This window comes from Spermophilus citellus (genome assembly GCF_964194105.1).
Source record: "Spermophilus citellus genome assembly, chromosome: 9".
Taxonomy (NCBI): Eukaryota; Metazoa; Chordata; class Mammalia; order Rodentia; family Sciuridae; genus Spermophilus; species Spermophilus citellus.
This window is the reverse complement of record NC_138191.1, coordinates 47,412,756-47,429,713: the sequence shown is the minus strand read 5'-3', so window position 1 is coordinate 47,429,713 and position 16,958 is coordinate 47,412,756. Positions and strand designations below refer to the sequence as shown.

At 32.1% G+C, this 16,958-nt stretch overlaps 1 protein-coding gene across 4 annotated transcripts in view; it reads right to left on the bottom strand.

Moving 5' to 3' along the window:
• The window catches only part of COL11A1 (collagen type XI alpha 1 chain), a 220,433-nt gene that overhangs the window by 85,053 nt on the left and 118,422 nt on the right, over positions 1 to 16,958 (bottom strand). For all 4 annotated transcript variants that reach the window (XM_081306562.1, XM_081306561.1, XM_081306564.1 and 1 more), the window contains 7 exons: positions 12,232 to 12,285; positions 10,402 to 10,509; positions 7,677 to 7,730; positions 2,878 to 2,931; positions 2,699 to 2,743; positions 2,525 to 2,578; positions 2,343 to 2,387 (listed from right to left, as the gene is read on the bottom strand). In XM_081306562.1, coding sequence (XP_081162688.1) covers positions 2,343 to 2,387; positions 2,525 to 2,578; positions 2,699 to 2,743; positions 2,878 to 2,931; positions 7,677 to 7,730; positions 10,402 to 10,509; positions 12,232 to 12,285 — 414 coding nt within the window. The remainder of the gene's footprint in view (positions 1 to 2,342; positions 2,388 to 2,524; positions 2,579 to 2,698; positions 2,744 to 2,877; positions 2,932 to 7,676; positions 7,731 to 10,401; positions 10,510 to 12,231; positions 12,286 to 16,958) is intronic.

The window sequence follows — 16,958 nt, the reverse complement described above, 5'->3', positions numbered from 1 at the left end:
GAAAGAGAAAATACTAGAAATAAACAATTCATTGGTTTAAAATTATGTATTATTTTACACATAGTAAAATTCCATCTCCTTTGGTTCAGTCCACCTGGAACATAAAGAATCCCTTATTCAGGGCATTTACACTGTAAATACTACACACCCATTAGTCATTCAGTAGCCATTTGAATTATCAATCAACTGTCATAGTATTGCAATGGCTGTGTTCAATTAAATCTTATTTTACTAAATAAGGTCCTCAAAGCACAAGAATAAGGATGATGGTAATTTTGTTACAGTATGCTATAATCTATTTTATTATTATTGTTATAGTTTACTCTGCTTAATTGATAAACTTTATCATACATATGTAGAAAGTATAGAGGGGAAAAACATAGTTTATATAGGGTTTGGCACTATCTGCAATTTCAAATACCTTAGAGTCCTGAATGTAACCATGGCAGGTACAGGTAAAGAGGGACTACTATAGTTTCTGGGTAAGGTAAAAAAATGTTTAAAGAATCAGTGTAAAGATTGTGTTTGTACCCAAGTATGAAGACTGTATAATATACCTAGTGTCTAGTTAAATTTTATTATTAGACAAATAATGAATAGTTTTTCACATCCCCTAAATATTACAAGGAGCATGCATATGCCAAAATTACTCACATTTTAAGTAGAATTCTAATGTAATTAGATATGTTGGTTCTGTTATATTTTGTTTTGTTTTGCTAAATCTGGTAACCTCAGACCCAATTAAATCTATTTAACTTTTTTTTGCCTTCTTTTTTTTATTTAACTTTTTTTTAATATTTATTTTTTAGTTGTAGTTGGACACAACACCTTTGTTTTATTTATTTATTTTTACGTGGTGCTGAGGATCGAACCCAGGGCCTTGCATGCGCTAGGCGAGCAATTCTACTGCTGAGCCACACTCCCAGCCTGAAAATGAATCTTTCTAGATTCATATTTAAAAAAGACAAAATTACCCTTTGCTTTGATCCTCAAAATGTATTTTTCCCACTCTCAGAGTGTTTTTACAATTACAAGTATTCATACTGTTGGATCTAACCACTATGTCCAAATTAAAATGTGAAAGCATTGAAAGCATATTTATAAGCTGGGGACCTGTCTCATTTGCACATATGAGGACCTGGGTTTGATCCCCAGCACCATGAAAAGCAAACAAAAAGCAAACAAAGAAGAAAACAAAAAGCATATTTACTTATAAAGAAACATGTTGATTGTTCAATTCTGGAATGCATAAGTAAAGCACTAAAAGAGAATATAGTCTGTTCTTTAAAAACAAAGATCAGTGTGCTACAATTTGTTAAACTATTCTAATTTTGTTTAGTGATCTGGCCAGTTTAATTAATCTAATGTGCTGAATAACTGTAATCATCAAATACATCAAATATGTCCATTATTAATTCAAAAGGTACAGGATGAATGGACTTGATTTGGGAATAATTCATCAAGAATGAGAAATGTTAGGAAAGTTTAATTTAATTAAATATGAGCCAAAATCAGAAAGTAACTAATTAAATATTTATTGTTACATCATATGTACTCACATTTTTGTCATATATAAAAACTAAGTTTTACTCACTGTTTCTTTTTTGAAGTAACAAAACTACTCTTTCTCCGTTTTCCTTTTATAAAACACCTATCATAAGTTTCAAATAATAATCAATAAAAATACTAACATGACTATATAATATCAAAAGCTATTACAGATACTAAGAAATAATTCTAATATCCTTGACTATAATACAGAGGATAGCATTAAAAAAAATCTGACTCATGCAAAACAGCATTTTGCCAAAAAAGTCAAACAAAGGGCATGCTTGCTCATCTGTATTTTGCTTTATTTTATATCAATTGAAAATCAATTTACTAAATAGTTTTTCTATTTACTGGAATAGATGCTTTGTCTTGAGTTAAATTTATATTGATTGTGGCTTAATGGCCACTAGTAGCTTGCATTCTACCAGCATAATTTTGCTGCCAGCTCCACAGACAAATTGAGTATTAATATGGAAAACAAGACAAGTGGATGAGAGGGCATAGGTGTTTTAAGCACATTTTAAATAAAAAATTTACATTGGCTTGAGTTGATATTAAGAGTAATATCTTAGGCCAATTACATTATTTCTCTCATTTCTTTAATAAAATTAGTTGCATATAACTCATAAAACTTTTATATTGGCAAGGCGAAGTAAATTAAAGAATATAATTTTTTTTAACTCAAAAAAAATTTTTGTGGATGAATGGATACAGATACTTTTTTCCAGAAGTGTAAACACTTGCAGAAACACTGATTTTCATCTTATTTTAGGTGACTGAATCATACGTACTCTTTCACCTGGAGGACCAGGAGGGCCATCACCTCCCGAAGTGCCCTAGAAGCAAAAAAAAAAAAAAAAAAAAAAAAGGAGAGAGAGAAGAGAAAAGAAAAATCAGTTTTGATTCCTTGTTATGGCATCCTCCAGAAAAGGAATTTGCAACAAAGGTCATTTGAAACAAGTGTCAACAATACCTTTGGGCCCGGTTTTCCAGTGGGACCTCTTGCACCTCTGGAACCTCGAGGACCCTGCATATGAGAGCAAAACATGAAACTGATCTAATTCCAAGCAAATCCAAAGGCACAGAAACATTATATTGAAAAATTGAATCACAAATGAAAATCACTGTTTTAAATAAAAGCACTCACCGTTGGACCACGCTGACCCCTCGGGCCTGGTTTGCCAGCAACTCCCTGCCAAAGACAGTTCAAACCATTTCCATGTGCTGCATACCACAGTACATTATGAGGTCTGGCGTTGAAATATGGTTTCTCATGCAAGGACACTGACATTAGCTAGTTCAGGATAAAACAATTAAATATCATACCCGTGCACCTTTCTCCCCATTGGCACCTGGAAACCCAGGAAATCCAGTGGAACCCTAAGATAATAAAAAATAATAAACAGTGAATATGATAACTAAAACTAGCAGGCCAAAAGATGTGATTATCTTGGAAAACAGAAATTCTGACACAGCTGGTAATACTTAAATAAAAATATAATTAAAATCATATATAAGTTTAAAGGGACCACATGAGCTCCACTTATATATTTGAAATTGAACTTACAATGACATCTGAAATCCTGGAAGCATTGAAAGCATGAATTAATAAAACATGTTTTTAGTATTTAACTTCAAAAGTCAAATAATTAATAAAAAATTATAACTCCTATTATAAAATAGCAGTCCAATTTTGTGTAAAATGTATTTTTAACTTAATGGTCTACATTCTTGCTTTGACTCTAAGGAAAAATCCTATTTTCATAAGCATGACTAGTCAAACATTAAAACAGAGGCTTCATGAAGATGTTTTTCCTGAATTAACATTATTGTATCCATATGTATATCATTTCAGCTGAATATCTGTGTACTTTTAGAACTTTATAAGTCATATAGGCTGGCCACCTTTCCTCCATGTTTTCTACTTGACCCTTGAATGTGATTACCAAACAAAGCAAGGTACTGAACAATTAAATACTATGTTTAGTATTCCAAAGATAAAAATTCAAGGTTTCTGTCTGCCATGCACCAGTTAAGTAAGTTGTATACATTACTTATCCTGTTTGAGTATGATTTTTTTTTTTTTTTTTTTTGCAAAATGAGGCCAGTAATACATATTTTACAGGTATTTTGAAAGTGAAGGGAGATTGGAATAAAGGAATGCTGAGTAACAATAATAATTATAATACAATGATTATTTTTAAATACAATAAATACACTGAAACATTATTTCATTTAGGCCACACATGACCACATTTTACAGATGAAATATAATATAATCTCCAATATTAAAATTCCTCCTTTTGACCTTGTGTATAATCCCAGATTTTTCATCTTGTCAGATATTTCTTTAATCAAGACTGAGACCAGTCTCCTCATAATTAAATAAGGAAATACAGATCAAGGTTCAAATCATTTTATTTACTATAAGTCCCTGGAGATGGCTGTAGGTTTTCTAAATATTTGCCTTTCCTGTTTAGACCACTGTATAATTAGGTTCAATAATGTGTAAAGTCTCTAGCAGATAGGAAATATAACTAAATCTCCTTTGACTTAAACAAATTTTGTGGTTTTTGGAATCAACTGACTTGCATTGATCTACACTAAAACAATTATTATCCAACTGATAAGTGGTCCCTCTGTCTGAGAATAATATAATTATTGCTGAAAATATGAATTGGCAAGTCACACTCCATACCTACAGAAATTAAAACACACAATCTGATAGAAGGTCCAAGAATCTGCTCATTCAACAACCTCTTCAGGCGGTATGTACTTTAATGTTTGAGAATTCTTGGAAGCTGATTCTTAAACATGTACAGTAAGAACAGGCAAGTATGAAATATTACCTATATGCAGAAAGAAGATAACTATTTAGCTTTATTTCAAATTTGAAAGTGATGAATATTACATTCTTAGCAAGTAGGCTGAATTCTACTAGTTTCTTCCACAAGTGCTATTAAAGTAAATCAGGAAAATTGTATGTAAAGACCTAAGGCAGTTGATGGTTAAAATAATAACCCAAAGTATTATGACCCACTTTTCAACATATTCTGATTCATGACTTTAGAGTCAACTTCTGTTCAGCCTAAAGACAATTGTTAGACATGAAATTTCCACATACTAGCGGAAAAGTCTCTACTAATTATATTTTGTGAAGGGCTTTTGAAGCTTCTTTCCTTTCTCTACAGAGAATCAGATAAAGGTGCATCTGATAGAGTTTTACAGTATGGCTATTTCAGGAATTTGACAAGAAAATATAAAAATTTATTTTCATTAAATTTTACCTGGGAACAAATATTTAGTTCTGTCTTGACTTTACCAGATAAGTAATCATATTTATAAATACTAATTTAAGCAAATTGTTCCCATAGATCAATTTATTTTCAATGCATTTATTTTTTTACATGGTTTCTGCTCTAGGAAGTCAGTGGGAAATAAACACAAAGAGTCCGATCCAGAAGTTAAGCAGTTTATAATATATGGGGATAGTATCTTTATTTTCCTGTATAAGGACTTATCAACAAAATACAGACTCTGTGAAAAGGCATCACCTGCTTTTAGATAGAAGAAACAAAAAACAAAAGAGATGACAATGTCAAAGACTAATGGTAAAATTATATCAGTTAATAAAAGTGAAACTTTCAAAATTATTTTAAATGCCATTTGAATTGATAAAGCACATTATCCAGAAAGAGATTTTACAGTTTGAAATAGCTATCATCTTAAAATACGATGGTGTGACTTTTGAATTCCCATTATGGTTTATATTGATACAAAGACACTGTATAAATTAAAGTGTCTAATTATAGTCCTTAAATTGCTTCAAAGAGATGAGCAATCAAATTTCACTTTTAATATAATAAAGACTTAATTCCATTCAAAATTCATTGGCTTCCACATAGAAAAAAAGTGAGGCTATCTTTGATCTTTAATGCACCCATAACTTTTGTTTTAGAAATGAGAAACCCAAAAGTTCTTTGATCATAGAAAAAAAATTTAGTTATACAGAAAAGAAATATAAAAAATAAAGACCAATATTTCAGACATTTAAGTTAGCAAATTAGAAATACGTTTGATTCCTCTAGGAAGAAATATTTCTAGTTAGTCATTCTGTTGCATTTTTCTAATAAAAAGAATTCAAAAAATACTAAGCAAAGAAATGACTTAGAAGAAACAAAAATAATCAGAATTTCAGATAAACTCATAAAATTGTGTTCATTCAAGTAATGTTATGGCAGTTTTCTAAGTATTCAAATCAAAACAAAACAACACCACAATTGTAATTCAGCCCAGTAAATAGATCAAGAATTCATGAAGCGTAAGGCTGTTTATTCTGCAGTGAATAGCTTTTTACAATGTTTGAGAAACAATGTTGATATTTGAAAGAAATATATTAGAGATAATATATTAGAGCAATATATTAGATATAATATTTAAAAGGTCAAAATAATTATTCAAAATAACTATTCAAAATTTCAGTGTATTAGAATACATTTAAATGATACTTGTATTATTTTTAAATCACAAATTTTATGAATCTTATTTTAGAAGAGCTCAAAATATTACATGTGTTTCTTATGAAAAATTATAAGAAAAATCATGACAAGCCTAAAATAGTGTCATCACTAGACAATGAGTTATACAATTGCATATAGTCTACCTTTCATTGGGGGAGGGACATTTCTGTCTCACCCTAGTTATCTGTGAAATGATTAATAAACATATGTTAATTGTATAATAGGATATTATACAATCAGGATTTTTCTACTCTATGTATTATGTGTGAATGGGTCAAACTGTGCTATATATAGGGAAATAGATTAATATAGAGACTTTCATCTACATATACAGTATATAATGAACCCTCCAATATTAATAATCAACATTTACAAACTATCTTAATGTACCTAGTCAAAGAATCAACTACAGTCTTCACTAAATTGTATGGTTAGCTGGGGAAAAATGAGTCCTGGAGATTAAAACACAATTTTAAAACCATCTTTTTTTTTCATAAAATATGTATATTTCAAATACTCAAAAATGGGATTCAGGGGCTGGGGTTGTGGCTCAGCAGTAGAGTGCTCACCTAGCACATGCAAGGCGCTGGGTTTGATCCCCGGTACCACATAGAAATAAATAAATAAGATAAAAGTATTGTGTCCAACCATGATTAAAAAAATTTTTTTTAAATGGGATTCATGTGATATAATGGGGTTAATAGTGACCCTTCACAAAAAATAGATACATCCAAGTCCAAAGCTCTGAAACCTGTGAATTCTGCTTTATTTTGAAGGAGGAGGAGGAGAAAAATAAAAATGTCTGGTCTTCCTCAAATGAAATTAAGGATCTTGAAAGGAGATCGTCCTGAATTATCCAGGTAGTTCCTAATTCCAGTGACAGTATCCTTATAAGTCACCAAGGAAAAGAAATAGACAATCAGGAAAAAAGACCATGTAAAGATAGGGCAGAGACTGGAGAAATACTGTCAGAAGCCAAAGGACACCCAGAACCAATAAGTGTAGGGTGAGGCTAGGACGCAGTCTCCCCTAAGGCTTGGTAAGGAATGCAGCCCTGCACATATCTTGACTTCCAACTTCTGGCCTCCACAATGGAGAGAAAGTGCATTTCCTTGGTTGTAGGTCGAAGTTTGTGAGATTTGTTACAACTGCCCTGGGAAATAAATACTGATGAAAATGAGGTCAACAGGGTAGGCGAAAGATGTATACCAACCCTATAAAAGACAGAAATCAAGTGGCAATTCAAGCCTGCAGAACAACAGAAATGAAATCAAAAGCTGTCATCCCTCAGATGTCATCCACTTGGTGACTTTGATATACTCTAATGTTCTTCCTTGGAAGAGACTTTATTCCAAACACAAGCACGTAGCCTACTGTGCCTCCTTCCATGATGCCATGTCCTGAAATCCTTCAATCCATGTTTCCATAGGCTCTATAAGATCCATGTACTCCAGAGACCACATACCTGCTGATTGTCACTTGTGGAATTATATTTTATGTTCCCATCTCCTCTACACTATCAACTGTGAGATAATCATGGATGATTAATTTTAAGAGATTTTATAACATGTTGATAAACTATAAAACTCAAGCTAATTATTTTACCTTAGGACCTTGTCTTCCTGGATATCCTGGTAACCCTGGAACTCCAAGCTTCCCCTAAAGTTAAAAAATTAAATAAATAAATAAGTAAAATTACACTTCAGTGAAAATTTTAATAATTTTTCTAAATATTAGAGTCATATATTTGTACACCTCAAAGGAAGATCAGCAAGTGTTTACACTATTTTATCTACATAACATTTCTTTGTTTCCATTGGAAAAGGAAATTGTTGCTTTTGGCATGTTTCTAATGCTTTAATGTTGCATAATTTAACATCTCTTGAGTAAGGGATAAGACTTTCTTTGGGGACATAAAATCCTAGCTAAAGAAAGCTTTTCCATTTTGTAAACTCCAAGGCATAACAACAACAAAAAAATAAGCTTTTTCAACATTAAATACTCATTCAAGATAGTTCATGGAGTTGGAAGTACATTCAGATCTTATTGCTCTAACAGAAGCAAATCTTTTCAGTAAATTATTTCTTTTTTCACAGTCTAAATATAAAGCAAGTGATGAGTTATTTAACTTTTTCTCAGTAAGTAAACTATGAATAACTATATTAAAAGATATTGTGAATTAAATTTTGAGCAATTTTTAAATTTATTCAAATATTGGATAAAGCTGGTTAATAAACTTGTTACACATTGAGGGTGATAACTAATAATGATGAATGTTGTGGAGTGTTACTTCTTCCCAGTGGGCACCCATGAATAACTATTTCATACTACTACAAGGCGGTTATGGTCAATCTGTAATTGCTAAAATAAAGTATAAACTATGAAGAATTATAACAATGTGAAACCAATAATAAGAGACTTCAAAAGTCATTCTAAAATGTTAGCCTCCAAAATTACTTAATAAATAAATCATTAGTAAGAAAATATAAGTAGAGGGATAAATAAATGAATAAAATGTAAAATTTTACTGTATATCATTTTCTGTAATAAGATGCTTATAAAGGCATACATAATGTATAAAATATTATGCACTGATGTCTTAAACATTAGCAAGCTTGGAGTAACATTTCCAATGTACACTTAAAGAAATAAAAATGGAAATAAACCATTTTTATTGCATTGTACATGCAATATTAAAATATGAGAAGAACTTCATGAACAAAATTAACATTTTACTGGATAAAGCAAGGCAAGAAATTAAGAACATAGTTGATGACCTCATTATTATAGATTGAACTACAGAGTTGATGGAGTTATGATTAACATTGCATAGATAAGCAGTCTTGAGATGGAAAATATGCAAACAAGCCCTAAGAAGCATACTTATAATGATGTCCCTTTGGATACATTATGTTTCATAGCTTGTTTTACTCCATTGATTTCAAGGTTAATGAAATTCTCTAATTATGATCACAAAACTATCTATGTTCTACGCTAATTACTACATTAGATTCTACGCTAATTACTACATTAGAATGTATACTCTTACTCATTTTAAAATTATTTAAAAATAAATTCAGACAGTATGTGTTTCTTTTTGCAATATGGTGATAGACAACTTCCGTAAATGCATACAGACATAAGGAAATGTTAAAAATGAAGGATTTTGAGGAAGCAGAAACTGCTGTTGCCTCAGACACACAAGACAGAGTCCGGTGGAGGAGAGATCAAAGTCCCAGGTTAATCCTTAAACTGTGGGCAACTCAGCACTTAAGTAGAAGGGTATAACAGTGTGGTGAGGCTTTGTCTTTCCCTTATCTTTTCTTTACACTGCCCAAACACAATACTGTTCATCAATTCAGACATGGCAAATTTTTCAAAATGCCATATCAGATGACTGCCAATGACATGACTTTTTTTTTATTTAAATAGTCACAATCTTCACATAATACCTATGTAACCTATTTTACTTCTGGAAAGGATGGTTTGGAGGTGAAAATACTAGAGTTTTCTCAAATAGCATAAAACTTCTTTATCTTATAGAAAAACAGCATGCTTATTACAGAAAATATAGACATATGTATGCATAAAACCAGAGAAATCATTTCAATTTCACCATAAGAATCTAATTATATTTTGCTTTAGTGCACATAATGGGATAATACTTATCATAGATATTTCTAACTATTTTTTTCCTTTTCAATTTAATTTCATGGAATATTTTGAAAAGTTAATTATTCACTAAATGGTCCTGAGATATAATTTTAATGTTGCTTCGTGTTACATTTAAATGTAAATACAGTAATTGTAAATATTTTTGGCATACACATACAGCCCCATCACTGTTTCTCAAAACAATGAATATTAGTATTTTCCAGGAATACTTCAAACTACAAGTGACAACTTGTGTCATCTTTAAATTAAATTTTTTTGAAAATAAATATTTTTTAAAATATTTATTCTATGAAAATACATGGTTGAAAACACTGTATATTTTGGTTTGAGAGACAAAAATGATTCTCCTTGATCCAAAACAATAATCAGAGAACATCTTTTATTAACTCTTTCATCCTTTACTCATTCTCCATTTCTCAGCATCGAATGTGGAAGAGCTGATCCTGTATGGCTACGGAAAGCAGAGGGACCAAAAAAATACGCATAAGTGAAAAATGATAAATGTGTTCTTCTCATGATTATACTCTAGGTAGTACATGGATCAACTTGAAATGTAATAGATTCCTTTAGCTTCCTGACATCAGTGATGAAAAGTATTTAAAATGTCAATGAAGCATCTTCCACCGGGGACCCATGCATTTAGAGTTTCGCCAACCTTTTCTCCTGCTTGACCAGAAGGACCTGGGTCTCCAGTGGGACCTGCACGACCTTTGGGGCCTTCAGGACCATCTTCTCCTCTTGGGCCTATTTGGCCAACTTCTCCCTGAAGTATAGAGAAATAACATTCTGTAACTTAAAACATGTGGAACCTAACAGGCAGAGAGGCTAACCTATCGGAAAATCAGATTCTTCAATTTTTGGTTTGTTTATTCATGTTTTATATTTGACAAGGAAGCTTGCAAGGGTGACTTCATTATTTGCTCCATTTCTAAATAAACAACTAAATATAACTTCACATACTGAAAATCTGCAGAAGCCAGATGCCACCATATATGATGTTAACTTGCTTTTGAGACATCTGTGATAGAGAATGACAGAGATGGTGGTGGAGTTAGATATGACAGAGACAAAGAAAGAGAAACAGGCAGAGAGAGATTGAGAGAGAGAAAAAAGAATAAATAAGAAAGCTACTTTGGAAATCATCATTTGAAACACTGAAAAATATCTTCTTTCTAGACTTCATTTTTATTTTTAAAGAATTAGGAACTGGGATACAAAGTTAATGTTTCCCATCCCGAACACAGGTTTTTATGTGAATTTGAAGGAAACCAAAGTCTTCTACGGTATGTTTTTACACTCAGAGGTATTAGGTACATTATCATATCAGTTATTTAAAAAATTCCCAATAAAGCATCTAATTTGCTTTAGGTGAATGATATTATTTTTGTTGTTGTGTTTTAGAGCTTATGTTCAGAGAAAAATTTTATTCTTTCTTAGAACCTGAAATTCAAAACTACTAAAAATTTATGAAAGTTGCAGACAGGTAGTTTCTAGGCAGCACAGTTTAAATTTTAAGAAGAACTAAATTTAGAATAAGCCTGTCAGATTGCTTAAAGTAATTTGATAATTGTATTCTAAAACTGTGTCTATATGTTATATCTTAGTAAACTGTGTCTGTTATCTCAATAAATCCATTTTGAGTTGAAAATATACTGTCAAGATGCATTTAATACACGTAAGCTACAAAAATTCCCAGCTAATCCTAGCCTACCTTAAAAGTGCTCAGAAAATTTACAGTAGTCTACAGTTGACTGAATCATCTAACAAAGTCTGTTTCATAATACAGTGTTGAGTATCTCATGCAATTTACTGAATACTATATTGAGAGTGAAAAATAGACTGTATGTTTGCAATATTATAAATTCAAAAAATCACAAAGTCAAAAATTGTAAGTCAGGGACTGAATATACATATACTCAAAGTATATATTATACAGATAGCCCCCAACTTACAATGGTTCAAAACACAGTTCTTTTACTTTACCATGGGGAAAAAGCAAAGTACATTCAATAGAAACCATACTTCATATTTTGGATTTTCATCAATTCCCAGGCTGTCATGTATGGTTTGATATTCTCTCAAGTTGTTGGGCAGCTGTAGAGAGGCTCAGCTCTCAGCCAAACATGTGACCAGCAAGATAACAACTGATACTCCACATTATATTGTGCTGCTAAGCTGATACTCAGTAGGTTAGACATTTGAAATGTATTTTCAATTCATAATGTTTTCAACATATGATGAGTTTATTGGGACATATAGTTAGTAGAGAACTTTGTGTCTGGAAAAGTGTGCACCTGTGTGCTTTTATAGGCGAAATGAAAGATTTAAGATAATGTCTAGAAAACAAATGGTACTATTCTATCTCCAAGAAACATAAAATCTTAATAGAAACATTTTCTTTATTCTGTACTTGCTATTTTTCAAGATTAGAATGCATGTATAATATGTAATTTTATGTATTCGTATAAATTTTCTTTTTACTCACTCTGTCGCCTTTAAGACCCATGTCACCTTTGAATCCTGGAAAGCCGTCTTCACCCTAAGAAATACATGGAATAAAACAAAAGTTTAGTCTGACGAGTGTAAGAATCTAAAATATGGTTATCTAAAATGAGTGCTAATTATTAGGTGAAATTATCCTGGGAATTATGAATTCTATATGTGAAATCTCCTTCTTCCCTGCTCCATCTCTGTTCCTATTCCCTTATTCCCAGAATCTTCCAATCTTTCTTCAAATATTGGCTATGAATTAAGGAATTTTTCATAAATGTGTCCACCATGTCTTCTGTAGCTCATGACAGAAGTAATTCTGTAATAACATATATCTTATGCTATTTACATAAAGAAAGTAATTATCATTTAACATGATTTACAAAGTCTTATTCTATCAAATAAAAAGTTTTACCCTTAACTTGCTAATTTTTATTGAAGAATTTTACATTGTGCATTTAATATCCTGTGATTCGGTTGGATGCCTTCTAACTTAATTTGTTCTCTATATTATACTCTCTTCAGGTGAAAATAGGAAGGAGAAAGTATGTCATCTGTGTGTACAAATTGCTTATTGTGGCACCGTATGCACAGAGCAAAGGTGCTGAAAACTGGGCATCCTTTAGCCATGGAGACATTGGGGCTATGGGAATATTTCCTGCTGTTCCTACTCAAATCTGGAAGCTTCATGAACAAATTTACTATCTTTTAATTTCAATAAAAAATAATTTTTTTGAAGATGATTATTCATGTATTCAACAACATTAAGAGAGCAATTCCTATGTTGAAAAGCACTGTGGGATATTTTGAAGTTTTTATTTCAACCAAAACACAAAAGGGAGAACATCTGTAGCTATTTTGGTATAAATGAAGTAGAATGGGAAAGAGAAAAAGAAAAGATGATGTTGAAGACGATGATGATGATGATGGTGATGGTGGTGGTGGTGGTAGTATTCTGGTGGTGCTGGTGTTTTTGAGGCAAGATGTGAAGGACAGAAGGTATGCTACGTAGTTTGGCATTGTATTTGATAGCACAAAATGGATATAGGTTTTAGAGTTGGAGGAAAGGACTCCTTAGTGTGGTTATGAGAACAAAGTTAGGAAGGACAAACACATTTATCTCCATATCCTACTGGCAAAATAACCTCTCTGAAACACAAAATTGATGGTATTACTTTTCATTTTTATATTCCTCAATGTTTTCAAACGGGTAATGATGAATATAAGCTGCCCTCTTCCACACCTTGATCTAGTTCTTGTCCATTTCTTCAGACTTTTGTCTTGAATCTCCCCTCTATCTCCACCCAAATCTTCGGATTGCATTTTAGAAAAACTAAATTATTTTATTTTCATTCATAACACACCTGAAAAACTTTTCCTTTCTCTGTACATCTGGCAATATTTCACTCTCTTCACAATGCAGCTCATGATTCTGTCATGAAGTATTCCCTGACCTCAAACATTTCCTCCTGAAATTAACCTGTCCATTCAGTGTGTCCCAGCTACATTTCTTATTAGAACAACATGACTTCCTGTTTTGAGTAGATCACATATCACTTTTACATTAAATACTAGAGGTAGGAATCATATCTAAATAACCACTGAGTTTCTGGTATCTAATGTATTTTGATTTTTGAAACCATGATACTCTGTAAGGATTTACCAAAGGAGCATTTGGAAATTATCCATACCCCAATGGGAATTTGGCAAGGTATTGGAATGTTTAGAAAATACCAAATAACACGTATTTTGAGCGTGAGACCAAAAACTAGAAAAAGCGATCCAAACCACTATCTTGTCTAACTCTGACAGGAATAGAACTTTTCCTCAGGAGAACAGAATAAGGTTTTCACTTTTTGTGGTGAAGGGACCTTGTAAGGAGCAGAATTATCTTTATACTGAATGCAACTGGAGCAATGGCTGAAGTGTAAGGGTTGAAAATGACCATTTAATTTCCATTAACTGTTGTCTTAACTACCTTCTCCCTGGAGAGAAGTTGTGTTGGAGGAAAGAACACCTGCCAAGTTTAGTTTAAGAAATATTGAACTCTACATCCAAGAATCAGTAATTGACACGAGGATTGTTTCAGGTAGACTTATTTGTTTGTTTGTTTGTTTACTTAGAGCTAGAAACCACTGAATGGGATTCAGCTTCAGTCAAACTTTGTTGTCAGTATGCATAACTAAGGAAAAGAAATATATGACTCAAATTCATTAGGCAAATTTTTAAACAAATGGCATAACGCATTACTGATATTTCCAGTCCTAAAATTGTCAGATCTGAAGTAATCTTCAGAAAAAGGAAAAAAAAAATGTATGGTTTTGGAAGATGAGTACCACAAGAATTCACCAATACCACTTGGTCTATTGGGCTGTGTTACTAGAAGTTTTAAGGGAAATATCTTAGACAAAAACAAAGAAACAAACAAACAAAACCAGAATTTTAATGCTATGATAGTTAAGGTATATACTTGCTATTTAATCTTTTGATAATAATTCATATCATAGAGAAAAAATATCTAATGGTATAATTGTCTAATTTATTCTTTATGTCTAATGGGATATATGGTGGATTGTTTTACATATACAGAGAAAAAAATAAATAATGTATCTTAAAAATTTATCAGGACTTAATGATTCCTCAGAGAGTTTGAAAATAAAAAGATTCTTACCATTAAAATTTTTTCTATTGTTTTGTCTTGTTGTTCATGTGTTTTCCCATCTAGAGTATGGATCTAGGGCAGCACAAATTCTATCCTGTAACCTATAATGTCCCTGAAGGTTTCTAACAGCTCGCTTTTAATGGTGAGAGCAATATCAACAGCACCCTGTATAAACATTATACAGTCTTAAACCTAATGGTTCCACTCAGGCATCTACTGCTTTCTCATATTAAACCAAAATGATGAGTTCAATAACTATCTATAGTATAAACAGAAAATTTTCTAAAACGGTTTACAATTTCAAATGGTGGATGAGAGAATGGAAGTAGGGTAGAACTTGATGTTTGTGAGGGAGGAAGAGAGAAGCTAGCAGCAAAAACTTACAGGAAGAGTGAAAGAAGAGCCGACAAATTTGCTGTTGATTGGAGAAAAGTTGGAAAGAAAACAGCCAAGTGAGAGGAAGAATATAAACAAAGAGAAAAAAATAAAGATATAAGAATACAACAAAAATGCAAAACACCATCCATATATCATCATCCTCCACACACTGATGCATTGAAAACACCCTGTTCCAAATATGGTAGAGATGTTAGCAAATAGAAAAATCAAATCAAATCAAACAAATCTCAATGTAAAGTTAAACTGTCTCCATCAGTATTGAAAGTTTTTCACTTTGTGATGTAGAGTCCCAAATCTGTCAAAGATTATTTGAAATGTAAAGGAAATGGCACTGTTTCTGATATCTCATGGGATGACCAGGCCCAGATCAGTCCTCATAGCCTATTCAATAAATGGTGCTGGCAAAACTGGAAATCCATATGGAGCAAAATGAAATTAAACCTCTGTCTCTCACCCTGCACAAAAATCAACTCAAAGTGGATCAAAGACGTAGGCTCTAGAATAGAGACCCTGCGCCTAATAGAAGAAAAGTAGGCCCAAATCTTCACCATGCCAGCCTAGGATCTGACTTCCCTAACAAGACCCCTAAAGCACAAGAAGTAAAGTCAAGAATCAATAAATAGGATGGATTTAAATTAAAAAGCTTCTTCTCAGTAAAACAATCAATAATGTGAGGAGAGAGCCTACACTTCGGGAGAATATCTTTACCATATGTGCCTCTAACAAAGAATTAATCTCTGGGATATATAAAGAACTCAAAAAACTTAACATCAAAAAACCCAAATAACCCAATCAATAAATGGGCTAAGGAGCTGAACAGACATTTCACAGAATAAAGATATACAATCGATTCACAAATATATGAAAATATGTTCAACATCTCTAGCAATTAGAGAAATGCAAATAAAAACTAAACTAAGATTTCATCTTACTCCAGTCAGAATGGTGATCATCAAGAATACAGGCAACAATAAATGTTGGAGAGGATGTGGGGGAAAAGGTACATTCATACATTGCTCTTGGGACTACATGGAGCAGTATGAAGATTTCTCAGAAAACTTGGAATGGAACCACCATTTGACCCAACTATCCTTCTCCTCAGTCTAAACCCAAAGCCCTTAAAATCAGCATACTACAGTGATGCAGTCATGTCCATGCTTTAGCAGTTCAATTCACAATAGCTAAATTATGGAACCAATGTAGATGTCCTTCAATAGATGAATGGATAAAGAAAATGTGGTATGTATATATTCAATGGAATATTGCTCAGCTTTAAAGAAAAATAAAATTATGGCATTTGTCAGTAAATGGATGGAGTTGGAGAATATCATGCTAAGCAAAATAAACCAATCCCAAAAAAGCAAAGGCCTTATGTTTTCTCTAACATGCAGAAGCTAATTCACTATAGGAATGGGGAAGAGAAGAACAGATTTACCTTAGATAAGGTAGAGAAAAGTAAAGGAAGGAGAGAGGAGGGGATATGGGGATAGGAAGGATAGTTGAATGAAACAGACATTATTGATTTATGTATATATGTGACTGCATAACCAATGTGATTCTACAACATGTACACTCAGAACAATGAGAAATTATATCCCATCTATGTGATATAGCAAAGTATATAAATGCAGTCATCTATAACTAATTAAAACAAATTTTTA